A 27,978-nucleotide genomic window follows, 5' to 3' on the forward strand; every position below is an offset into this window, starting at 1 on the left:
ATCCAACCATATTTTCTGATGGTTTGGCAGCGGCTGACCTCATATGCCACACGAATGAATTTCTCCTCGCCTGCAGTCCTGACACATTGTGCTGCCTGTTGATGAGGAAGAGGCAAAAACAGGCAGGGCAGTGAAAAAAAAATAAATAAAAAGGAGAGGCAAAAATAAAGCATAACTAGCTGATATCAGACAGAGTAGTGCAAAAAAACTATTATAGCAGGCCTGGAAAAGGACACTTAGGCAGGCTCAAGAGCCTAAATTGTCCTGAAACTGCCGTGAAAGGACTTGACTGCAGCCCCTCAGCCTGGCAGGGATGTGTGAGGGGAAGGGAGAGCTGGAGGGGAGGGGCAGTGCGGTTCATTTGCTCATCCCTTGCAGGATTCTCAGTTTGGGTATTGTTTGGTGTGTGTATGCATGTGTGTGAATTTCACCCTATATATAACTTGGAATCTTATTAGATAACAACTTGATGACACTGCAAATCCAGTATTTCTGAGAACGCTATTTTTGAAGCAGAAACAGACAACATATTTTGATCTCCAAAGAAGTACAATAAAGATTCCCCCCCTTCAAAATAAAACAAGAAGTCAAAGGAAAAACCTGAATGCAAATGTAATAATTTCCAGGCGGGCTTCCTGTGACTGTATCCGATTATTTAAATTTCGGACTGTCTCTTTAATTTGAGGAGCGGGGAGAGAGGCGACAGATGGCAGACAGAATTGACTTATGTCCTCTATTCTTCTGCAGAAGAAGGGGGAGTGCAGAAAGTTTGATCAAGGCAGAAGCTACAGTACGCAGGCCCGGCTATAACTATCTAATAGGGCTTTTGACTGATCGGTTCGGAATATTTAGGGTTTTTTTCTCCCCCAGACAGTCTTTGTAACAAACTCACAGTCCTGGAGGTTGCCATGGGTGACGAGAGCGCTGACATCCAGTCCCAACTACAAATAAGCACATGACAAATGGGCCTGGAGCCCTCCGACAGCCCTGAACCTTGGTGACCCCCTAAAATACCCAGCCTCCCCATACCCACCCCCACCCCAAAAAAAAAAACATTACCAAGTATATTTTTTAAAACCGAAAGCTTGCACTTAATTGGAAACACTGCCATGTAACTGAAATGCTTAGGACAGCATGTACAAGTAAAAATAAATCACGCAGCATTGTTATTTAATGCTCTGTGACATCATTTCCTGAAATTAAACAGAGATGACACAGATTCAGACAGTCCCTGCTAAGGTTCAGTCCAAACAATTCACAGATGTTTTCCTCCAGCCAGCAGAAAACAATGCAGGGCTTAAAGCACTCCTCTCCCTTTCCCTCTCCCCCTCTCCAGCCTTTTTGCTGGTACGAGGAGGTATGGCAGTTTTATCATACATACTCCCGCAAAAATATTCTTTTTTTAATTTAATTACTCAGGCTGTTGTACTAAATAGATGGATCATTGTGTCACAAAAGCATCAATTTTTCAGAAGAAATAACAGATGTCTATGTAACAATGATTAGATTAACCACTCCCAGACAAAGCTAGCTTTTGAGGCCCACACACCCCATGACCCTGGGTTCCCTCTTCTGTAGGGGGTGGATGTAGAAATGTCAGATCTAATCTCAGATTCCATTTTTAAAACAAACAAAGCCCCACCCCCACCCCCTTTCAGCTCTTTTAAGATTGTGCCTTTTAAAAGGTACATGAATGTTCAGTCTGTTGCTCAATCTTTGGGACTGATTTTGTGGCTGACGACTGGAATCACTTTGAGGATGAAACCTTTGGGCCTGGGATCAGTAGTGACATTTTGGGAAATATCTCCACTTCTATTCTGTCCGGACTGGTGATGCCAGAGCACAGGCAGGCAGGGCAGGGGATGCCGCTGACATTAGACAGGGGGGTGCTACCACCAGCAACAACAACAAACACACCACCAGCAACAACAGCAAACACAAAGAGTAGCTCTTCTGGTGAGTTATCAGCAGGACTTTGGGGTACAGACACACAGCTCCATCACCTTGAGGACCCCAGGTCATGGGATTTGCATGTTCAGATACTGATCTTTATTCAGCGTTTGGGTGAAATTATTTAACCTCTCCTCACAAAGTTTACCCAGCTGAAAACCAGGAGCAATATTATTTTGCAGGACATGCTTCCAACTGAGTAGTGTTTGTACAGGCTGAGAGGTCTGTCCTACACCACCAGGCAAATTATTATCTGGCTGCAAACTCAACACTCACTCAGCCCTGCCTAAGAAGCAGACATGGAATAAAATGGTACCTTAGGCTCCTCCAACTCTCTCACTACATGATGAGATGCATGGCCATGCAACCCACGTGCGGGTTGTTTTAGAGGAGCATCAGAGGACATTGCCCAACTCCTCAATGTACCCTGGGAGCATATCATGTATCACAATGCTGTCCAACAAAAGCACTAAAATCCACCAGAATGCCTTTAAATTCCTGTATTTTCTTGACCTTCCCAACCTTCTTGTCACCATTTAAACTCGACAAAAGACTGTTGTATTTTCAATTTTGGTTTGTTTTGTTTTTTTTTTTTTTTTTTAAAGTACAGCAAAACCACCAATGTGAAGAATGTTTCTCCTGAGCTAGAACTCTCAGGAAAGCTGTTGTGCTGTTTGACATTAAAGTAGGATATTCAGTGTGGAGTGCAATAGCCAGCTGTGTTCCTAATCCTTCCTTAAGTATTGTTCCTAAAATCAAGAGATGTGAGGACAGTTAAATCAAACTAATAAATGAAATAGCCGACCTGTATAAAAGACTTGCTTAGCCATTCATTAAAATAAGATATACATTGTATTCTCAGATACACTCACATAAATACAGAAAAAAAAACCCTCTTTCAGTACAACTATTCATATTATCCAATCTGTCCATCTGAATATTGCAAGTTAAAAAATTAATTTAGGTAAGTACAAAGGCTGACACTGAAGCAGATGAAACCAAAATCTATTCTACAAGAAACCATGTCCCGAGCAAGATTTTCAGCCATAAGATTGTGGAAATCAGACTGATCAGGCTAGAAGGACATTGTTCACACAAATATTAGGAGGCAGAACTTCAGCTAGAAAAAAACCCAAACCAGTTTGACTCCACTGACTTTAGGGGAACCATCCTAAATACCATGAGTTGGTAGTTTGGCACTGTCACAAAAAATAGGCTTAGTTTGCATACCACCATTGCTATATCTGCTACTTTTAGTTAAGATACACACCTTCACACAGAGCACAACAAAAGAAACAAACAAAATGGAATTTTAACAAAAGGCATCACTCCAGGTAAGTGTCAGAGAATAAACACATCTCTGTTCTACCAGCTCTGTAAAAGGGGAAAAAACATTGAACGTAGCAAAAGTGTAGAGCTGGATACACTGTGCTGCAGAACAGGATGAACTACCAGAGGTACAAGCCCGCAGAACAGTATAATTACTTCCTTTCTAACTTTGCTCTCTTCTGATTATGTACATACATTTCTAAAGGTCCTCCATCCTTCAAAAGGCTATGGGAGGAGGAGGGGGTGGCTCTGTGTAGTTGCTGGTAAGAAATCCTAATCTCAGCACTGGTGTAAGCTGGAGGTGTCTATACATTTGAGCACTTCCTGTTTTCATTTTGTGATCAAATATGTTCTTTGCAGGGCAAATAGGGGAGCACTTGAGGGAGGAAAGCAGAGATGTCTGAGAGGCTAATTGAGTGTACTAAGGACTCCTTGGCATAGAGGAAAAGGAGTCTTCCAAAGCTATGAATAAACTCTCGGCTTGGGTCAGATTTCTTGCTGTTTCTTTTCTTTAACCACCTTTGAACTCAAATAAAAACAGCCTTAATGTCAGGTTTACCTTTCTGATGTCGTAATCTTTATGTACTATTGAAAAGCTTATACTACCAGACTAGGATTTCCTCTACTTTCTTAAACACTGGATATTATCCAGAAAAAGCATACACATTTCCAACCAATTCATCCTCAGATCTTTCATCTTCCGGCACTGTTGTAATTCCAAATATAAGACAGAGCTCAGAAACTGAATGAGAACATGACAGAAGCTCCTACTCCTTGCATTTGGTTTCCAACCATAAAAACATGCACGTGTATCCTATTTCAAATATAATTAAAGTTACTGCAAAATGGAAGCTATGATGGGGTTAGAAATTGTTTTGAAAGACACAGCCTGTCAGATGCATTTGTTCTACAGATTTCAAGTGCCTGGCTCTTCAAAAAAGCCACAGAGGTGATTAAATTTTTTAAAATGGCTACCTTAGGAGTTTGCAAACTGATTGAATAAAGGAAAAAAATAGCATTTTATTTAGAATAAGAAGTAAATACAAGTAGTCAGAACTGAGTTACTCTCTTTGAATTTGAGAGTCTAAAGGAATTTCAAGTTTAATCCATGCCATAAGAGATGGATTGCCACAGCCTCTCCTTCCAGGAAAACCAGAGGTTAATGATTTTTGTCATATTGAGACTAACAGCTAACAATTGCTACAGTTGGCCTTTAGTATTTTATTTGTCCTTTTGAGGTATTCAGAATAGGTGACAATGGCTTGCAGTTGAGAACATATGTAGAGAGACCCCTGTGGCTTATGGAAAAGTTGCTCCATGCTGGTTGGGTGTTTGAAAAAAAAAAAAAATACAACCAGAGCTCTTTTATGTTCCTCTCCTTAATGAATGCATGAATGTCAAAATGTACCAATGGCCCATTCAGGGGCAAAGCCTAAGCAGCTCCTTCTTTAAGAACACATCCTGAGATGTAAAATACATTTGCTTAACAAATTAAAATAATGAGATAATTCAATTAGTTTCTAAAAAAAAAAAAAAAAAAAAAAAGGAGAAAAAAAAAAAAGAGTACATCAGGGGACTATTGTAATACAAGAGCAGGTCATACAACCATACAGCACAAAGGAGGAACAAACCAATTTTAAATAAGGTTAGAGTAGTAATGAAGGAATGTATATTGAATCATGGACTGCCATTGTAAAGATATTTACTTGAAACAATAAAATCGTACATCACAGATTCTCCTGTTCTGGCTCAGCCAGCCTTGCACTTTGAATGGACAAGCTAATTTGAGAAAAAGTGCAAGATCTTTAAAAGAAAGGAGTTCTCTTCCTTCCCTGCATGTGTTTATGGCAAGAATCTTTCTGAATTTACATTGCACTGGTCAGGGGTCTCCATTATCAGTTTGCAGGTCTGAGAATTACAGCACAGTAAATCTTTCAACACCTGCAAACTCATTAAAGCTTGGATGGTAAAAGGTTTGGGGCTTTTTTGTGTTCATTTAATTTGATTTTTGCGAGGCCATCTTCACCAGCAATGGCAAATTTCCTTAATTCAAGCAGGATGAAGAGGGTCAGGAGAGAGAGGATGGGAACAAGGAAAAGGGATTTCAAAAAAGCCAGGAGGACTTTTCTCAAGAGAAGTGAGATGCAGTTGACTGTTTAATAAGCATGTGTCAAATGCTTTCAGGAAGCATGTGAGAAAGGAAGGCAAGGAGAAAAAAAAAAACAAGATAACATAAATTTCTTAAGAAGAGATTGAGTTAACATGAAGACATGTACAAAACAAACTCATTTCTTTCCAGCCCTGCTTTTTGCTGTCTGCTGGTACTGCTCCTCTGAAGATACCCTACAGCTAAGTGAAAAACCCTCCACTCGCACTCACTCAACTTTCAAATTAAAAACATTTTACAGGTTAGTAAATCTCCAGCTGAGGTGATGTAGCAAAGAACAGCTGTGAAGTAATTTTGATAATGATGAGAATAATAAGCACATGGCAAGGTTCAGGGCTTTGCTGTTGCAGCTTCAGTGCTCCTGAATAGATAAAAGTGATTAAATACTCCTGATTATCCCTGACCAATATGTAATGGATTTACAGCCCTTTCAATTAGTCAGTATTTGCTTAGGACTCATTATTTTGTCTTTGGTTAAGTAATCAGCCCAGAGACTCATGTTCTGTCTAATTCCTCTGAGCCAAGTGGGTACAGGGCACCTGACCTTTGAAATGGCCATAGCTGGGAGGCAGGAATAACCACTACTCCAGCAGAGACACTGGCTATTCCAGCTAATCCTGACCCCACAGGCCAGATCAATGCACCTTAGTTTGCTACTAATGTCCTTACATCAAAATGATGGTTTAGAAATGTGAATCTATTGCTCCCCCCTTTAGCTGTGCTGCTAGCAGAGCAGTTCGATAGTCTCCATCATAAATAAATCGGGTACCTTGTCCTGAAATCATTACACTGTAACCAACATCAGCTACCCTGGAAATTTATAAAACTTTGGTAGAAGAAGAGGTAGTTAATAACAGTTAGCATTTTCAGCCTTATCAACTGAGAAACAATTTTACGGTGAGAGGAAGAGGAAAATCAATTTATAATTTTACCATTTTCCATTATTTCCCACATGAAGTAAACTGCAAAGAACGTTACTACATTTTCTGTGGAACCACGTTTTGGTGCCTAAGTGAAGCTGTAATAGTCAACAGAACACCAACACATACAACCAGGAGGATAGATAGCCCATGAAAAGCACTGTTTTTCACATACTTAATCTCTCTCCCCGAAACGTGTATATGGATAGATTTTAACACACTGGGCTTGAAGAGAAATTGTTACTATTCTCACAGTTATGGAACTGAATAATTAGGGAACCTGTATCTACTATACATTTCACAAAAAGTAAAATATAACAAGTTTGTAAGATGGTGCTTTGACTTTTCTAACATCCCACAGTGTATCTCAGCACACAGAGGCTGGGGCTCTCTCTTCCACTACATACATATGAACTTTGTGTAAACAAAGGCCAGCCATAAAGAATCCAGAAGGCAGATCTTTATTTATACTAGAGCAAGAAATCCCCTTGTTTGTCCTTCGGAACATTTTGAATAGTTCAAAGGAAAAAATGGTTACTTTATATGTACATGGTGTTCCATGCTAAGGCTTTGTACTCTCTCTCTCTAGATGTGCGTGTGTGTGTGTGTGTGTGTGTGTGTGTGTGTGTGTATGTATCTGCAGATATATTTATAGGTTTCTTTCAGATTTGTCATGATTCCAAGAACCAAGAAAAAAAAAATCTAGAAGAAAAAGAAAAAAAAGCACAATAATTGAGTCCTAATAATGGTCCAAAAATTAAAGAGACAATTGATTTCTAGTAATAATGAATAAGCCTCATTAGGTACCTGAATAGAAATCTATTTTGGTTTTGGGCACCACTTACTGTGAGATGCTGGAAAAGCCATGCTCTCATGATATTTGTTGCTACTTTTGGGAAAATGCCTCTTTTCTTCTGACGCTTTTTGTCCTTGTCTGGGTCGTCGTCATCCCCTGTACCAGGTGAGGCTACACTGTTGTCTAAACCATCTCCTACAACAAAGAGAAAAAAAGAGGAAGGAGGAGCCATTTAGTGAACAAAATATACAAGCCAAAAAGTATCCTTAATTACCAAGGTACTACCACAATTTTATTTTGATTTGCTAGATCAGGCACATACAGTTTCTCATTATACAAGAGTGCTGATACAAATATGTAAAAATTAGAAACCACGTCTCTCTAAATACTAATTTTGCGTTTCACACATGCATATATCATTAATTCAATTATAATTGTGTGCTTGACACAGTGCAATAGCTCTTTGTCAATTATGAGATTCAATGTGGGAAAACCTGCCACAAGAAAACCCATTCGCTGTAAATGCATCCCTACAAGCATCCTGAATACGTACTATAAGTAATCAAGTTAAATGTTCTGTAGTCTATATATTCGGAGCCCTCTGCAGAGGTGGCAGTAACTGTGTCACCGTTCAGTGCACATAACACACTCTCAGATGAGCCCCTCCCCGTAGCCATCACCTCCCAGCACACACACACACGCACGCACAAACACGTACACCTAGCATGACCCTGACTACAGCATTTGCATGACATGAAAACTTCTACATCTCTGCATCAGTGATTATTATCATTAAAAAAAAAAAAAAGATGCACATCAAGGTAGAGCTCTCACTTAATCAGAACTTTCCATCAACATCTTTCTCTTCTGTGCTTTTCCCTGGCATTAATTGTGCATTAGCAAAAATCATTTACTTTTAACAGTCATAGTTATTTTTTCTTGCCCTCCAGCAAAAATGCCTTGAAAGCCTGCCTGGAGGGCATCTAAATTATGTATCTGAAAAACTCTTCTGGCAAGGCATTGCAGGACCCCTACTTTCTTAAAATTCATACAAGCACGTCTTCCTGTTTTTGGGAAGGCATCAATCAAGAGCAGCAATATATGCCATATTCCTACATTAATATTTGAACTAATAACTTTAAAAAAAGGAAAGAAACAAGATCCGACTTGTGGCATAATCAAATGCAAAATAAATGAAGAATACTGGGACAGCACTGAGACTTTATAGATTGCTGTGTTTTCCTTACACATCATTAGCCCGGAGCCACACGAAAGAGGAAAACAGAGAAGTGGAGAGTTTATGCTCCCTGCTGGTGTTTAAGAAGCCGAGGTCCTGGAAGGACATCTGGGAATTGTGCTGAGACGGTGGTTTTTGTAATTTAAGAATAGACATTCATTAGCAGTAAATGCCATAAATCCCATGCTAAGTAAAAACCTTGTCCAAGAAAGCCTAAAACAATAAACTCTCTGCTCAATGTAGCCTGAGCTAGACGCTCCATAGCTTCCTGAGGAATGCTGTAGATTCACAAGCTAATTCCTACAGCCTTGTCTAACTCTGTAGTGCTCCTAAACGAAATATGTTGCTGCTACGTACAGTCCATTTGATTCAAAACTTGCATTTCAGCTCCATCTTCCCTCCTGTGCCAGATCACCCTCCTTCCACTGCCTCCTCTCTGAAAATCCAACCCTTTTGGACCGGAGAGACAGAAAAAGCCACAGCAAAGAGCTGGCAGATTAATTTTATTGACATTTCCATTTTCACTGCAATGTGATACCCTCCATCACATGGAAGAGATGACCCTCACTATTTACAGACTGACAGGCCACTTCATTACAACCACCCTGCCCCAAGGCAGAGCAGCTCCTTTCCATCTGCCCAAACACCAGAGCAAGACCCTGAAGTCACCGCTCTCTCTCATGCCTCTTTTTTTTTTTCCTTTCTTTCTTTTTCTTATTTTTGTTTGTTTGTTTTTGTTAATGATAGAGAAAGGAGAGTCAAATCACAGCAAAGACATAGAAGAGCTTATGGAAGCCCTGTACACTGTAACCAACTGTTCACTTTTGTGAGATGCTGGTTATTTAGAAAGCACTCCTTTCCTTTGCCCCCTCCCCCCCCACATATTCCACCCTGCCCCTCTTTCCCTCTCTCTCTCTCTCTCACACACACACACGCACAAACACACACACTTTCCACTATGCCAAGGAACTGCTGCAAGGCAAATTCTCACAAACACTAATGGCTTCTGACTGCTCCTTGGCAACCCCAGCATTTTAACCTGGGTGGATATGCTCTCCCAAATACAGACACTGGAGCTATCTCATCAGCTGTTCATGTGACACAGATGGAGAGTGGCTATTAGGAGCCAGGCAATGGGCCTTAGGGATCTGAGGTGCTGTACTGTAGCCTCAGGCAATTTTGAAAAGCAGCACCCGGAGATGGGGGGAAAAAAATCCCTACTGAAAGTGCAAGTTTGAAGTCAGTCAGTCTGTTTGTCTATCTGCAGATGAAGATATCTTTGTCTCTCTATGTAAAAGCTGTATGTGTATGCACAGGATGCGTGGAGCTAGAAAACTTCTGCTCTGCACCATCCTTTTGCACCTCAGAAAGATGCTTACTCTCTAGGTGAACAAATTCCTGTTTCTCTGCATACACGTACTCTCCTGTTTGTGAGCATCCTCAGCAGAAGTCATCTACATGCTAAATCAGAGTTTAGGACTTTTGGAGATGTTGTTAATATCCTGGTTTTAAAAAGCCAGGAGCAGCACAGGAAAGGAAAGTTTGGCTGAAGATCCTGTTGCCTTCCCACCTTAACCAGCAGTCAAACCAGTAAATCAGTGCTTCCCTAATCTCTTCTGTAACCTCATGAAAGGAAATTCAAGCATCATACCTCTGAAGGACCTCAGAAGATGAACACAACAAGATTTCTTGCTCCTAGAGAACTACAGGCCCAATCCTGTTAAGCTGTATTGTCATATCTTTAATAGGACTACAGCTGCTGATGTTGGTGGATACTGTTCCTAGTGGCAAGAATTCATAGACATAGCCCATAACTGACTTTTCCAAGATGGACTGATTTACTTCTTGAATGTGGAGGTCCTGATCCTAGTTTGCTGTATCCATATAAACTTGAGTTACTTTAAATGAAGGAAAATAAATTCTCAGGAGTGAAATAAAATGAAAGTCATGGAAGTCACTCTCTGGCAGGCTGGATTAACTATATTTTTAACTGCTGCATGGAGGAATCCATATTTAAATCATTTAAACCATCATTACAAGTTATTATGTGAACTGTTCACATCCTGATTTGGATGGTAATTTGTAAGAAGAGTAGAGTCAAGTCCTAATATGTATGGAAATTGCAATTATATAAGCATAGTTATAGCATTATCCCAATTTTCTAGTGGGGAATTTAAACCTACATTTTGGCCCACTGACTCCCTCTTACACACAACAGCAAAAAAACAAAAAAAAACAAAAAAAACCACAACCAACCAACAAACAAACAAACAAAAACCCAAAAAAACCCGAAAACCCCCAAAAAAACAAAACAGAGGAAGGGTGACTTTCTCGTGCTTTGCACACTGTTTGTTTGCTGTTGTGCAAAGTACTAGTGACAGCAAAACCCTATCACTGCTGTAGAAGAGTGAAGAATTCTTAAGTGGCACCCTCTTTGTGGAGGTATCAGTGACTATGCAGGATTCAAGCTGGTAGAGCATTAGGCATATTACCCAGCTATGATATGCAATAGTCTCAATAATCCCTAGAAAAGATGGACAGAGTTTACAGAAACTTTGCAAAGTGACCCACATGGGGTTCCTTATTGCCCTTGTCTTTTAGGGGAAGGGTTTTTGGAGGAGGCTTCTGTACACAGAGGGAAGCTGGCTGCCACACTAGCTCTGCATGTGCTGAGGGTTTCTTCCCACAAGAAAAAAATATTTTGCATTAAAAGCAAAGGAGACTAACTCTTATTTTAAAAGCACCAAATATGTAGTTAGACCAGCATTTTCATTCCCCATAATTTCAAACTTGCTGGTTACCTTGGACAGACTAGCTTACTGACCCCGGTGTTCATCCAGCTAAGAACTCTTCAGGAAACACAGTCCAGTCCAACAGGATGCCTGTCCAGCCTCATTGTATCAAGTAATTCCTCTTTGACACTTCCCCACTCTATCAATATTATCTCAACCGTAGTCCTTGTTTGTGTTCCTCAGAGACAGAAGACCCAGCAAGAGATGGAGCAAGCACTGTTTAGAAGCTGCTCATATGGTTTTTCACCATTTATGAACAGGATGAATAGCAGGTACCCAGTCTGTGCAAAATAACTGAAAAGGATAACCCAGTGAGGCCAAAGCACAGAAACCTAGTAACAGCCCAAATTCAAACTCTAGAAATAGTTTCTATTACCATCATAGTAAGTAGAGCAGAAAGAAAAGTGATTTCTGGAAAAATAAATTTCTGGGACCCAGTGTTTGAGTTTCTTCACCATCAAAGGTCTCTTACAGCTTTATGGCTCATCATGTTAGAGGAAAAGAGGGAAAAGCAGGGTATGTAAAGCAGGGGGAAGAGAAGACACTTCACCATTTTCCTAAAAATAGTCCAAGCAATATGAAAATCCAGTTAAAGGTGCCTGAAAAGAAAAACTGAAGTGCACTGTGCTGATCTTAATTAAACTGCTCTAAAGTCTTTCAGTCCAGTATTTTGATGGAGAAGAATATGTAGATATAAATGCAAAACAGGAGAGAATCTGCATGCAGCTTATATTCACAATTTGCAATTATTTGTTTGTACTTACAATGTGTCCATCTGGACACATAAGTATTGTAAAATGTTATTAATAAGGATGTTCAACTTAGAAATATGATCCACATTACCACCAGAGAAAAATCTTTAAAATCTGGTTAATTACCACTGCCAAAAAAACTGGAAAGCGAAGAGTTTGAATATGTTTTGAAGATAAGACAGTCTGTGCTATAAGGAGGACTAACAGAGAGGGAACTAAAGAAGCAAAGACCCTTCAGGAGAACTCCTTATCTCCATTCCACCCTGTTAAAATCATCAGGCTGTTAGCCTCACAGCTTCAGCAGATCACAGCTCTTTGAATGTTGTCAGTGGAGTTTTTTTCCTTCTCCTAATGATCACTGCTCACAGAAGTTAGCTGAGTCTCCCCACACCACAGAAGCAATACTTACCCACTGCATATTATTGCCTAGGGAAACTGAGTTAGTGGCAAATCAAGGACTTTGAAAACCACAAACAGTTCAAGTGGACATCCCAGCTTAGAGCCATCACCTGCAGAGCTCTGCCAGGAGGTGTGCTGGCTTTGCTGAATTACTTCACTGCAGGAGGAAAGAAGCCATCAGAAGCTATTTAGGCCTGACACAGGTATCCTAGGTTGACCTGCATACTCAGCTACCACTTGCCCAAATCTGGATCAGGGTGTTCTCAAGTGAGGTGCTGTAATTAGCCCCCTGTGTCCCCTCACCTTCTCTAATACACCAGACAGATGCCTTGTGCTGCTATGTTGTAAGTTTGGTGAACATCTTGGAGAGAGAAGGGTTGGACACTGGGGAGACTCCAGATCTATTGCACTACCATCTCTCTTACTACAGAAGATGTTATTCTTTTGCCCTTCTAGCAGCAAGTATGAGATGAGAAGTTGACCATCTCTCTGCTGTGCTTGTGGAAGATCCTCTGCTTTCCAGAATATAACCCAGAAATTCCACTGGGCTGGCACTGTAGAGATGGCATGTGCAAGTTTCACACAATCCAGGCATTATTAACTATTGTAAATTCAAACAGGAAGAAAAGAAAGACAACTTAAGCTACTTTCAATCCTCACCTACAAAGCTATTCTGCTCAATCTAATCATATTTTAGCATAGTTTGTCAGTCAGGGGCAAGTCCCTGTTGCCATCTGGCAATATGTGCTAAAGGCTTAAGGAATTGCATGGTATCTGGTATCTGAAGTCTGTTTACAACAAGAGGCAGAATAAAAACTGTTCCTTTTCTTATTGTGGGTAGGCACCTTTCTGTAATCACTAATTTATCTCATATTCGAAAAGGCATTTACAAATACTTTATTATTTACTCAAAAGTAGGAAAGACATCCCAGCTATCTTATTGCTACAGCCATGCGTGCTATGAAATTGGTGATTCAAATATTGCAAACTTATTGCAGAACAGTAATGTTTCACATTTCCCCTTGTTATTTTCCTATCCAAAAATAAGAAAAAAGGCTGGGTGGTTTGTGCTTCTTGGGTTTGTTTTTTGTTTTTTTTTTTGCCTTCAGTTGTCTGTGTTTAAAGATTGTATTCATTTGTGAAGTGGCCTGAGAATTCTTAAAGACAGTATTCAGAAGCCAACAACATATTTTTCTAGCTTTTTAAAGAATAATCGGTTTAAATTTTAAGTTCTATTCTGCAGCCATAGGTTTGTGCTTCGTTAATTATGGTCCAACATTTTTTCACATCAGGTGAAAAAAAAAGTATTCCAACGCAGACAAGAGGAACAGTAAAGCAACCTGCTAATTACTGATCTCTCTTACGTTCCTGCTGTGCTAAACTGTCTGGACATGTTGAAGTGAATTTTTTCTGCGATTTTCAAGTGACTAGTTCATGGCCCACTGCCGTGGAGTGCAGGAGAAGGGATGAAATGCTTTAGTTTACATGCAACATTTACTAACTGTGTGGGTTTTCCGACATTAAAGAGGGGACAGTGACCCATGCCACCTTTTTCACACTCAAAAGAGCACTGAAAAAACAGTCTTCATAGGCTTACCTCAGGCTTCCCTGGCCCTTAACACCCTCCCCCCAGGGTAGGAGCAGAAAGAGAAAAAAGAAGGGATTTTATGCTCCTTTCTCTTCAACTTTTCAGGCGGTATAAGCAGCATTTAGCAAATTCAGCCTCCAAATGGCTCCAAATGCTCTGAGCTGCAGGGGCTCATCCTTTGTTAGCCTCCCTCTATTTACACAGGATTTACGCAGGCTCTCCACTGAAGAGACCACATGTTTCTGACAGAAAGCACTTCCATTCACACTGCATCAGGCAACAGGATTGTAACCACTGCAGCTTCACGCTGACCTCAGATTAGGGATTTCAGCAACATTGAGATGGTAACAATCTGCTAACTAACGAAAATTATCCATGGAGAACTCTGCTGCTTACTCCAGTTAAAACTACCGTGGCCAGATAGATTAGGTTACTTAAAAGGACAATTAAGAACTAGCTACTGTCAGGAATATGCGTGTCCATCTACAAATAACATACACACAGAGAGAAAAAAATATCAGCAGGGAAAAAAAAAAAATCAGACTGCAGCTTGGATTAAAACAATTTCACCCACTGGCTGAAGACATAAAGTGTAAAAACAGACAGATGGACACATATGTAAATGTGGCTGCATTTGTTTCTCTGGAGCTGGCAAGTTAGTAATAACAGTATAGTTTAATAATTTATTTTCCACGGTATTTTCACACTGGTTAACTGGGCAGTGGCAACATCCATGTGGAACTTTAGGAGCCGAATGACTCTTTCAATCTAATTGCTACCAGGGCAAAAAAACCTGAACTTAACGACCTCTCCTGGTTCTATCTGCAAGGACCTGGAACCTTGTATCAGCCTAGGGACTTTTAAAATTATTATTTTTTTTTTAAACTCAGTTTGGCCAGTCAGGATGTCTGCTCTGAGAATTTTGCCAGATTTAGTATTTGTGTCAGAGTTTTTCAAAATGGATTACACACACACAAGAACAACCAGTGTTGCTGGTTAGAGCCTGTGGGTTTTGCCCTTTGATGGGGCAAAAGAAAATTAGATGGGAACATAGGGCCAGAAACGACCACAGAGATCCAGTTTTTGATTAATTTTATTTTGCTATTTTAATTTGGTAAATGATTTTCCTTCTGCAGTGAAGGACAAAAGAATTTACTTCTGTAATAGTAACTCATACATGCATCTGATAAGCACATAAAAAGTCCACAGTATATTCTAAAGTTCTCCATAGTATATCATAATAAAGCTCTTCTGGGCACTCAATGATTCATTTTTAGTGATCTCTCAAATGCCCTTATCCACAGTTAACACTCAGATTTTATTAAGGAAGAAAGCAGGGACAAATGTCCACTTAAGTCCCAGCTCTCAAATTCAACTCTGCTTGCGCTGCAGTACCTAAAGCTAAAGCTTTTTTAATGTTCTATTCACCTCCCCTGTGTGGCATTTCTGCTAACACAGAGTTCACAATCTTTCAGCCCCAAACACAGAGGGCTGCTATCTTCAAGTCATCCAAGGAATGTGCCAGATACTATCATCTACCCTGAAATACAAAGAACGAGAAAGAGGCAGAGACCAAAAGGAGACCCGTACTGATCAGGTTACTAAAGTCCAGAAAGTCTTTCCCAGAATGCTAAATGTTAATCTTTGAACCAGCAAATGTTATAATTAAGATCCTTGTAGTTGGAGGAAATGCTAGCTTGAGAAATCAAAGGTACAGCCATTTGAAGTTGTACTTTTTTTGCACGTTTATCCTAATCTCACACCCCTCATGCTGGCATAACCTCCATCAAGCACTTTGTTCTATTCAAGCAAAATTACCATTAATGTCAGTGGCAGTTTTGCCTGAGTAAGGAGTGTAAGACCAGATCCTTCTCTTGTTCACATAGAATTGCAAGCACAGCACAATTCCAAAGGAGATATACTCATTAAAACTTGTGGTATATGCTGATCTATGATGCTCTTCTCTTTAAAAGTGAAACTCACTTTGTATCTCACTGGAAAAGTGTTCAATCCACTTGTTTCTACATGATTTTAACTTCAATTCCTCCCCCCTCACATCAGCACAAGTTAGGAAGTTTACAGCCAGGTTTTGGCACCTAGGCTGAAGGAAAGCATTATTAAATTAGGTTTAAGTATTTTGTCTGCTTTGGTAATTACTTTGCAGTGTGAATGTAAATAGCTGTTACTCTGCTTAAATTTTTCATCCTACAAACGCTGTCACACAAAATGTCCTTGTGCTGCAGTTTAAATGGAGTTCTTTTTAACTCACTTTAAAATGTATTTTTAGAGAAATATTTTTAGCATTCTCATAGTAATTCCGTTAAGAAGACCAGCTGCAGACTTTCTCTACAGCTGAGACAACAATAACAAGTCATTAAAGAAATCAGGAGACAAAAATGCTTTTTTTTTTAATTGCCTAAAGCACATCTTCTTTAAAAGACCATTTTTAATTTTTTTTTTTTTTTTTTTTTTTAGTTCTCTATTCCTGTTGCACTAAATGGCTTCCTCGGTCAACTGCAGCAAAGTTGGGATGCATTAAAATGCTGTATTTTACTTCAGGTAGCATTTCTTATTTGCTACCCTGTTGTTTTTGTCATTAGAATAATATCAAATGTGGGATAAATAGCCAAGTTCAATAATTAAAATTCTACCTGCAGTTGAAGATAAGTAATTAAGTTCAATAGGAGCTCATCAATATTTAACCTTTAACATTTTTCAGTTATTTATATATACCAGAACATAGAGAATGTAAATTAGATGGTGGCTAACACCCTGTACTGTTCTCCTTCATGAAATCATTATTGAAGTTTTTTTAAGAATAAAACCCACTTGGTTTTATAAGGAAAATTGCCATCAGGACATCTCAATTTTCCTTACACCTATTACAAACTTACAAACAAGATGATGTTGGGCACAATTGCTTGTTCAGGAGACATGCCTTAAAATGATGCTCACTAATACAGCAGAAGTCCATCTAGTGTCCACATTAGATACTCCTGTTTTCAGAGTTATTTAGCTATTAAAAAAAATCCAGCCAAAATACTGGATACAAGTACACATTCATGGGATTTTTTCATTATTAAAAAAAATAAAGTTAGGACTAGAAATGTATCGGACATCTATTCCTGAGAGAGATGCTATCTTAGAAGCTTCAGTTATTAAAAAGGACATTTGTTAGGTCACAAGTCCAAAACACACATTAGTCTATTTTAAGATGTATTTTAAAAAATGGAGGATGGCTGAGTGCTTAAAAAAAAAAAAAAAAAAGTTTTAATAAAAAGTGTCAAAATGAACCATAAAAGCTTTCCCAGGTGATAAAATGTAAACATACATGTGTGTTACATGAAACACAAATAAGAGTACCATCTTGATATGCATCCACAAACATCCAGGCAGCATCAGAAGAGATGCTTGCTGTGAATGCATAGTCCAGCAAAAAATTAAAAAATACAAAACAACTCCAAACTTGGCAAATCTTACATACCGTACGAGCTCCAACACCCATGCACAGTAGGGTGGATTAACCCGTTGGGTGCTGCGGACATATACATGCACCTCCTCCTAAAGTGTTCATTTGGCTGGCAGTCTGGAAAATGCCAGAATGCGAAGGGTTACGTAGGAACACTGACAGTCTGCTCTTGTAGGTTTAAGTTAAAGCCCCTACTTTAAATATAGTGTATGAGGTATCTGGAAACGTAACTTCCACTGTTCACAACCTCTATGCCACTTGGTGCCCACCACAAAGGGCTTGATCTGCTGCTGGTTGACACCGGTGAATCGTGTTCCAGCCAACAATTAAGTGCTTTGAACCTGACCATATTTACTTTCAGGGTAATATTTTTCATGATTCTTTTCCTCCAAGAAGCCTTGCAAAGTATGAACCACGTATACTTAATCTGCTATATCTATTGGATGTGTAAAACTGGTTACAGAAAAGCTTGACACATTTTGTCTTTCAAGGTCTGTAGGACAGATTAGAAGAGCAAGCATTTAAGAGCCCAAGCCCCTAGTTAGTCCCTGCTAGTTTCTTGGAGCCTGGCTTCAGCCATGAAGGAATACACTTAAGAATATCCAAATGCCTTGAACTGCAAGAAGAAGCAAGCATGAAGACATGAATTATGGGCAGAAAATTTCAGCCAGTTGACAAAACAAAAACAACAGAAAAAGAGAACTTGGTGATACCAGAGAGGTTTACAAACAACTTATTTTCTCCCATCTTACAGTTTTACTGGATTGTTTCCGAATAATGTGGCAAAACAAACAAAGAGGGGAAGGCTGTGACTTTCTCTTCTCTCTGCATCCAAACTATCCCATAGGATGCACTGGATCTACTTTAAGCGATCAAAAGAACAGACAGAACAAAAAATTTCATAGCAACATAGGGAAAAATGTTTGACAAAAGTTTTCATTGATTTGATTTAGAAAACAAGAAAGCATAAAAATATTGTTATAACACTACTTGCCTAAAAGTTCACAGCACAAAACTCAAAATCACAGACCCCCACTCTGACACCTGCTTTTGCTTTTCTGTTCATAAACCCATAATTTCATTGCAAGCCTTTCAGTGTAGCAGAAAGTGTTGCAAAAGACAAATATGCAGTGCCCACAACATCTTCCAAGACTGATTTGTGATGCAGGGCTCTGTCTAGGGAAGAACCCCACAAGTTGGGTGCCAGAGAACTTCTACCACCCTGCTCCCCACCTGAGACAAGATAGGGGTGGACCCCCCCCAAAAAAAAAACAAAAACAATCAACCTGGCAAGTTAGGAGACTTCTCTTCATCCAGATGGGTAAAACTGAGTTTCCCCCTGGACAGGCTGTTCCCCTAGCCAGTTAGAGAAGGGACACGTATGCCATAAGATCAAATCTAAACCCCACCAATCAAATACCAGTCCAGGCTCAACATGCTGATGCAGCACATTTCCAGATCTTGATCACACTAGGCAGGGGAGCCATTCTTCTCAGTGATAAAGTCTCTGAATGCACTCTTGAGGAGATAAAAAATTAAGAACTGGCTGACTTTGCACCATTTGAGTGAGGTATTCACCGCTGACCCAGAACAACAGAACTGTCATGTTCTGACACCAGCTAGGAATCACTGTAGACATGGTCATCTCTGTCTCCTCACTGCAAGGCTGTTCCCAGGAATTGTTTCTCAGCTGGCTAGTGGCATCAGGTTGGAAACAGCAGTGTTTAAATGCATTATGCATTCAAAGAACCTTCACACAGTCCTTCCATCTCTCACCTTCTCCGCCACCCCTTAAAAACACTGAAATTGTGCCAATGAGAGGGAAAAAAAACCTAACAAAACCCCCCACCAAAACCAAATAGGATTTTAGCAATTAAGATTTACCTCAAATACATTAACCCTCCCTTTGCAATTTTTATAGTTAAGATATTTTTACCGTGTTTGTTTATTGTCAGGTTTTAAAACTTACCAGAGATATATTCAGCAGCTAAGAATTGAGATAATCATACTGCTGGAGCTTTATGTAACACAAGATATTCTACTCCCTTTTCTGTTACTGGCTCAGCAAGTGACCTTCAGCAAACCTGAGGGATAAGGACTTTCGAAAGTGCTCAAATGAGCAAGGAACACAGCTTTCAATGAAAACTGTTTTAAAAGCAATACATACTATTCCTTTTACTAGTTGGTGGGTCTTACGATAAGTGAATATTCTACATTATTATTTTTAAAGACAAGCACGTCAATGCACTCCTGCTCTCATCTGAGCATTACATTTTTTCAAGTCTGAGTATGGTTACTGTTTTTACTAATTCTTCTTCATCTCTACAGGCATATCTTAGAGAATAAGATTTCTTTACATATTGAAATACTGTTAGAAGGCAAGTTCTTGGACATAAGTTCTTGTGATCAAAACAGTTACATGAGGAAGTCTTATTTCTTTTCTCCTTGGCTAAATAGCTGTATTTCCATTTACGTTACTAAGAGCAAAAGCAATTCCTAGTGCTGCAGCTTCAGTAAAGAGACCACACAGGCTTTTGTATCTGTGGCTTATAAAAATCATGCAGCATGAACAGTATTGTTGTCCACTTTATCCATCTCTGGTTCTTGTAGCATAGGTGGAATCTGTTTTGAGAGATTGAGTGAAAAACAGATTTGTCATTTCCCATTTCTACCTCAAATGAAGCCAATGAAACACAAGCTCTGGACCTCACTCTCCACCTGCTGAACACGCAGTCTTTCTTCCCTGGCTGGAGAAGTGTTCAGTGGGACCAGGACCTGCCTGTGTTGCTGTTTCCACCAGTCCTGCCTGTTTGGGTAGAGTTAACTTCTCCCTGGCTCTCAGAGAGCAGGAAAGAACTAACACTGAGAGTGCAAGCTATTTTTCCAAGATGAGAAATGCCAACGTTCTTAAGTGATTTAGGAAGCACTAACGAGGCTCCCTTTTCAACTCTTTATTTCTTGCAAAATAGATTCATCTGAACAATGCCAAGGAAAGAGAAGGTAATCAAGAAGATGAGCAGGCCATCTTTTTCTCCTCAACCAGTGTTGTTTTCTAGTACTTGTGGTGGCTTTTCCATAGATGATAAAGGTTTGGTAAATAACACAAGCCTGGGCCCTGGCCATTGATGGTTCACAAGCTGTACATCTTTAGCAGCACACCCCACCTATTACTGTGGAATTGGTTGATAATATTACTGGTTGTACCAAAAAAATAAAACTAATTAGTCCCTGAGGATAGCTAGGTGCTTTGGAAGTCTTTAAAAAAAAAAAAAAAAAAAAAGATCTCCCAGAGTGATTTACCAGCTTTCCTATACTCTATCCAGCACATTGGGACTTCTAAATTACATACTGTAATTGACATCAAATATCTGTCCCATCAGTGAATATCTTTATTAGCATCAAAATCACTCACAACTAGTGTTCCTCAATGTTATTAAACAGAACTTGTTCTAGGTGTTGCCTTACTAATTAGTCAGGATGAGCCCGAGGAAGAAAATCTGGGTCATGTTAAATTAATTGGAATGAGCATGAAAATTAGCAGAGCAAACTGCATCAATTTTCTATAGAGAGCCTTTCTTCATGTTGAGAATAAAAATGGATATTATGAGGCATTAACCAAACTGCCTTCTGTGACTGCCAAGAGGTGTGTTACAGTAGCCCAAAAATATCATGCTCACAGATTTTCAGAAGTTAATGAGACATTTCCAGGAATGGTAAATACATGGTATTAAAATGGGTGTGCCTCTTATGGGAAAATGCCAAGTCATTTCATGTTTATTCAGGCATAACAAGCTCCTCAAAATGAGCATAATTTAAGAGGTGAATAGTGCAAAGAGGGCTAACATTCAACTAATTTTCCTTGAGAAAGAAAAGATTAAATTGAACAAAAAATGAATTAAGAGGTTTACAAATCAACAAGTCAACCATCAGATTGCAGCCTCTGCTCAGTATATTCTCATCAGCCCCTGCCATGAAGTTTGCAAAAAATGTCCCGAAGGCAGGGAACAAAGCGAGCAGAACTGATTACAGCCACACTCACCGCCTTGCTGTCTAAACTCTGTTTGGCTTCCTAATGAGCTCACTAAAAACCTAATTCATCTCCCATAACCCTTCTCAGCCCTCCTTGAAATTCACCATTATGGAAATTACAGATGAAACATTTACAGGCTGTGTTCAAATTACTGCTTCTTCAACAGGCAGGTCCCTGACCCTCACAATGAACACAATAGAGGTATGTCCGGCATGAAACCACTCGAGCCGCAGCCTATAGAATAAAGAGGCTCAGGAAGGTTAAGACTTTTTCTCATGGTGACAATGATTTCCGCATTAATGCTTTCAGTGCCGTGAATATGGGAATTCTGTGGGTTTGACAGTATATCAAATACAAATTGTAATTCAGAAGGGGAGAAATGAGTTGTACTGATGACAAATAGCTGAAATAGGCTAATGTGAATTCCCAGCCTGTTCATGAGGAAACTCCCTCAGTTCCTCATTACACGAAGTCAAAATGATCCTCACGGCACCTAGCCTGTAACTGGAAGATTACTGAATTGATGGATCCTTAGTTTAAAATGCAGCTGTTTTATTCTGCTTTAGTAATTAATTCTTTTTCCAATACCATATTGATTAAGCGTAGACCCTGATAAAGTTCAAACTGAGAAGAATCTCTAGTGGCTTCCTTAGTTGCTCCAGAGACTCAATGAAAACTTCCTACAATTCCACCTGCCTCCTCAGAGTGCTGAGCCAATGAACAGAACAGGTTTTTTCTCATAAATTAGTTAGGCCATGTGGAGCTGTATTAGCTGATCGTTGCTTTTGTCTCTCTACTTGCTGACTTGCTTTTCACTTTTGCTGTCCTTTGTGCTGTCACACACAAAGTTGGAGTGCAGCTGCCGTGCTGAACCCAAACCAAGGTAAAGAACAATTCGTACAAACTACATTTCCCCCACACACACACTTTATACAGCTGCAACTCCCTGAGCAGCGCTGCACTCAATAAGGCCTCCTGGGATCCAACTAGCAGAGAAATCCCTGCTGAAGCATGCAGTCATTCTGTGGGACTAAAGGGTCTTGGGGGGAGGGAGGGTAACCTGTTTTCTTCAAGACTGCTCCACCTTTTGGAATAGAATATTTGCTGCTTTGTTTTTAGCAGGCAAAGATCCTTATATTATCTGGGGTTTGCTTTTTTTTTTTTTTCTTTTTAAAAAAAAAAAAAAAAATCCGAGCAACACACCCAAGCCACACACATCAAACACTACAGCCTCTTGAGACAAGAAATCACCACTTCACCTATAACAAGTGGGATGTGGGTCCTTGTTGACTAACAGGCAGCCGGTGGCTACCGTGAATCACTGCTGCAAACACAGCAGCGCATTACAAGCAACAGCAATCACCAACATGATGCTGCTTTTCTGAGAGTCACCTGTACTGGGAAATCCAGGCTTGGGAATTAAAAAGAGCTTGATAACAGAAAGTTTCTCAGATTACAGCCAGTACAATGGATTCTCTTTTCTATGAAAATCAGAAGTACATTAGTCTGAAAATGTTCCCATCACTTTATCGTTGTTATTTTTATTATTATTTCCTTCCCAACCTACTCAAGCCCTTTTCCTCCTCCTTCCCTTTTTTCCACCACCTGAAAAAGAGACAGCTGATGCCTTCTGTGTCTGCTCTACAATATCTAACTTGAACCTGTGTATCTGAAGGGTAAGGTGCTGTACATACTGGTTTCCACAGCCCAAGTAACAAGTGATCTACAGAAATAAGCAACCTGAGGGAGTGGCAGGCACATCAGAGAGTAGCAGTCCTTGTGCAGGTGACTTACTAGCTAATACGTCTACTTAAAGGCTAAAGATCTCATTCTAATTTCATACTGTCTGAGGCCTTTGACTTAACCTCTGCCTTTCCACCAAGGCAAAAGCAAGCTGACTTTTCATATTGCTTTGGGAGAATCTGCTCAGTTTGGGCTCAGCCTATTTGTATTTGAAGAGCTACGTAAGCAGGAGGGTGCAAGGATGGTGGTGGGCAGGCTTTGTGCGTGGTGGGCCAGGACAGATAAGGACATTCCCCACCTTCAGAGCATTCTTCCTTAGGGCAAAAGGTCACCCTCCACAGATATCTCCAGCAGACACTCAGCTGTCAAAAGGTTGCATCATGCCATGCATGCAGTCACTGCTAACAGTGCACTGTTCTCGTCCACATACATAAACACGTTGCACTTCTAAATAATTTCCTTGTTAAGGACAACTTGTTTTTTACCCCTAAGTTCTGTTCAGTTATCAAAAAAATATAAAAAACACTGAAGAAAAAAACCAGTCTGACCCGCTCCTTCCCCAATGCACTGCTTGAGTATTCTATTTTCTTTTTTCTCAGCTTATTCAGCACAAGATGCTTCTGGTTTATTCCCCAAAAAGAGAAATAAAATCCGCCATATCCCAGAACATCTAACAGTAAAGCATATAGTTTCGAGGCAAAAAAGCACACATTTGGTAAAATGGAAGACAGTAAGCAATTTGTCAAAAAAGTTACACAGCCAGAAAATTTCAATGAAGAAAATACTGTTCAGCTTAATAGAGCCTGTTCTAATTTCTTCCATTAACAAACACACACACACACACTGTGTGGACAAGTGCAAAAAGGAAAGTTATGTGAGTTCATATGTATTTTTTCAGCATTTAGGTTTGCCTGATGCAAAAAGTTTATTTCTCCAGGAGTACTTCAGAAATAATAGGTCCTAGTTGGTACAGTAGCTCAGTTTTTTAATTTCCAGTGCCTCCAGATGAATAACATAACAAAGATTTCTTCTTTGTTGAAGACAGTTATCCTAAAGCAGCTTGAAGCTATCACACACAATACAAAACAAGTAATTTTGTTCTAGAATGGATTCAAACCAGCCTACCAGGATTTTTATCTATTTATAAATTATATATTTTACAGTAAAATAAGACACATGGCTAAAATGTTACACATGGGGAAACACGATTAGAGATACTCCAAATTAGTCAACCTAATCCGAAGCAATAGAATCTGTAAGGCACTGGGAATTTCTAGAAGAATTAAGTATTATGTGTTGTAAAAAGCCCAATTAAGGACCCTTAGAAACCAAGCATATATTCTTTCAGATCTGCCTGCAATATGTAATCCTCCCAAACACGGAGTGTTTGCCTTGCCAAGCATCCCATTTCTGCACATTTCTTTAGCCACTGAACCTATGGAAAACACACTTTAAAAAAAACTAAAAAATCTTTGGTGTTTTCATGCCTTCTATTTCATGCACGTGGCCACTTGTATAGAGAGGAGTCAGTGAGAATACTCACTCTTAAAAATGCTTCATTCTAAAAATAAGCTTAATTTGTCTAATCTATGAACTCTAAAGACCTTCATTTTATGAGCTTTCCTCAGGGTAGGTATTTCAGTGTTCTAAAAACAGGGTTATGGACTGTTAAGTTAAGCACATGTTCTGCATCAACATTTTAGTTTCAGCAGGTTATTTGGTGCCAAGTTTGCCAGTTAGTATCATCAATCCTGAAATATGTGTTTATTTGTTTTAACAGGTGTTTTGAGAACAGCATGGGACAGGAGAAAATCACTGTTAATATATTCATTTAGTGTCTATCCTTAATTCTGAAAACCCCCTTACTCTTCCTCTCAAAACATGTCAAAATTTCATCTCAGGTGTTTGAGATGCAGAGATGGAGTTGAAAAGGAGTGCAATGAGTTTTTCTGTTATTTCACCAGTCTGATGGTTTTTCCACTGATTTCTTTTGTACATTACTTCTCTCCTAGTAATCACAGAGTTGGCTTTACATATGATATGACCCATATACTTACTATCTTTTATTGGGCAAGTGATGCTAACTGAAAAGAAAAAATTAAGGTTGAAGCAAAAAACCCAATACCCTTTAGATAACAAAACATACCAAGGGACTTTGACTCAGCCTGTTCTTCTGGAGACTATTTCTTAGCATTTGCATCAGAGGAGGTACAAGGAGAAGAAATTAAAACAATCTAAAACCAAAACTGGCTAACCCACATCAGTCATTCCACAGAACCAAATAGTTTGCTCTTAAAAATTAATACCAGTGAAACATGACAACAAGATTTACACACACACACACACTGCTATCACATTTGTGGGTCAGTTGAGACAGTGCATCACAATTTTCACAAAATCCACACACATAGACACACACTTCTTGCAGGTGTTATCTCAGACTTGGTCTGCTGAGAAGTGAAGCGAATCCCCTCAGTGATGTTTGAAGGTTTAAAAGCTCAGGTTTTTGTTTCTAAATGCCTATGTAAACATTGCCTGTGCTCAGAGGCCTTTTAAAACAAAACCAAAGCTTTTAAAGCTTCAAAAGCGGTCATGGGAATTTGCTCATCAGGAGGGAATCCTAAATGAAGGCCAAGATTCAGTGGATTCCCCTGGACATGACAAAAACCAAAGCCTGTCTGCAGATCTATCTTATAACAGATGTGGGCTGATTCAAGCAAAACCTGACAAACCTTTGTCCATGCCACACTTTTTTTAAAAATCTACTTTTAAAAGGTTTAATCCTTCTCAGTTATGTCCTGCTATTCTCTGCCATACTACAACAACAACAATAACAAAAAAAAAAAAAATCCCAAATAAAGAAAACCCAAAAGCGCTACTCAAAACCTCCTACCTTCACGGACAATTTAACTAAGAGAAAGACCATCCCCCAAAGTCATCACCTTAAAGGAAAAAAAAAAAAGAAGAGGGGGAGGAGAGATAAAAAGACCAGACCTAAGCTAAGAACTTCTATTGTTATAACCTCAAATATGTACAAGACAGGAAGGAAACCAACTGACAGTTACTTTTTAATATATGAGAGATGGTTTACAGAAGGAAATACTCTACTGCTATATTTTAAAAGCTTAAAATGTCTCTATTAAAAAAAAAAATGTTTTCTACCTATAGCAGTTTAAAATAAAAGTAGGAAGTTGCTAACAAGTTGTTTAAAGGACTGTTACAAAAAGGCAACGAGAAAGTAGCAGCTGAGTAAATCAGTTCTGTCAAATCAGCATAAGAAGCCTGGTGTATGTAACCAGTCTTTCTTCTGAAAGTGGGAGATAAAGCTTTTGCTCTGTTTTAAGGTGAAGCAAGCAACTAAAAAAATCTACTGTCTCACCTGGATTTAACAAAAACATTCCTGCCCAGTGTGCAACTGATAGTCCAGTCTCTCTTTTCTTTTGGATGCTGCAACCTCATTTAGCTCACACAAGTTACATCCTGCTCTCAGGAAGTAAGACAAGCTACTCAAGAACAGCAAATTGGCATGGAGAAGAGATAAAAGCAGAGGGTGTTATATGGGGTTTTAGTGTTAAGAAGCAATATCCTTCTCAAATAATCTAAAATAAAATGAATCACACTATAACAAACAGCTGCTTGATGGAAGATTGAAACAGAAGACCAATACACAGATCCTCCACTGGACATCTGGCCATGTATCCTGCTCGTCACAATCACAGTTCCAACTAGGAAGGACCTTTACATCCAAGGATATTACAGCAGCAAGCAAAAGAGGTCCCAGAGAACCATTCCAGGGTTTGCCTCAGCTGGAGGGTGCTCGTTGCATAGTTTACAAATTATGCACTAGACAAGTTCTCAGTCTCTTAAGAACAACTGAACCTTACAAGGAAATTCTCTAAGGAAGCATGTAAAATGTTTATATGTGAATAAACACATACAAAAAAATATATACACACACATTCCCTCCAAGAACTCAGCACCTCCTCTGAGCTCATGTAAGGCAGTAATAGAAAATAACATGAGAAACAAACTCAAATCTATATTCTCTAATTATATGAAGGAAAATTATATAGAAATAAGATATTTTTTTTTTTTTTTTGGACAGGCACACCAAGATTGAATCAATTCTGCTTTCCAAGTATACAGACTGTGCTTCTATCCACTCTCACTAAAGTCAGAATGTGACCTATTTTATACTTTACGTTCACATCATTGAAGTCTGTAAGAATACTGAAAATTGCGTTAGAAAGATGTAGATTTCTTTATTCTAAAATAAAAGGTCAGCTTATTTCTTTTAAAGAAACCAGACAGATAGCCATTTGGAAGAGCTTAAATGAGGATTAATTGGCATACAGTAAACCTGAATTCTGACAGTGTGGACTTCTAGCTAAAAAGACATTCTCTTTGGTGGTCCTAGGAATGCTGGATTAGTTTACAAGAAAGAAGAGAGGGGTCTGAAACCAAATCCTGAATATCACTGATGAATTTACCAGATTAGAAAGGCCTGACTTTATGAAACATATTCCTGCTCAAATTCAGATTCAGAAAACAAAACAACAACAAAAAGGGCAGATCTGTAGTTCATCCTGAGTTATAGATTAATAGAATGCATGAAAGATCCTTTAAAAAAAAAAAAAAAAAAAAAATCAATAAAGCCCTTCTTTCACAGAGGAGGCTTTATGCCAAACTGTCCTCAAAGCTGGGAATATGAACTGCTAATAAGATCTAACTCAGGGAAATAATTAGTATAACCAATTCACAGATAAATGACAGTGTTTAATCTATCATTAAAGATATGCACTTCAG

At 39.2% G+C, this 27,978-nt stretch overlaps 1 protein-coding gene across 12 annotated transcripts in view; it reads right to left on the reverse strand.

The window, feature by feature from the left end:
- MEIS2 (Meis homeobox 2) overlaps positions 1–27,978 on the reverse strand; it is a 174,919-nt gene that overhangs the window by 114,894 nt on the left and 32,047 nt on the right. For 6 of the 12 annotated variants that reach the window (XM_071744315.1, XM_071744313.1, XM_071744319.1 and 3 more), the window contains exons 8-9: positions 17,415–17,516; positions 7,212–7,357 (exon numbers count right to left, since the gene is read on the reverse strand). In XM_071744315.1, the coding sequence (XP_071600416.1) occupies positions 7,212–7,357; positions 17,415–17,516 (248 nt within the window). The remainder of the gene's footprint in view (positions 1–7,211; positions 7,358–17,414; positions 17,517–27,978) is intronic. The other 6 variants (XM_071744317.1, XM_071744316.1, XM_071744324.1 and 3 more) reach the window with 1 other exon arrangement.

This window comes from Heliangelus exortis, chromosome 5 (genome assembly GCF_036169615.1).
Source record: "Heliangelus exortis chromosome 5, bHelExo1.hap1, whole genome shotgun sequence".
Classification (NCBI taxonomy): domain Eukaryota; kingdom Metazoa; phylum Chordata; class Aves; order Apodiformes; family Trochilidae; genus Heliangelus; species Heliangelus exortis.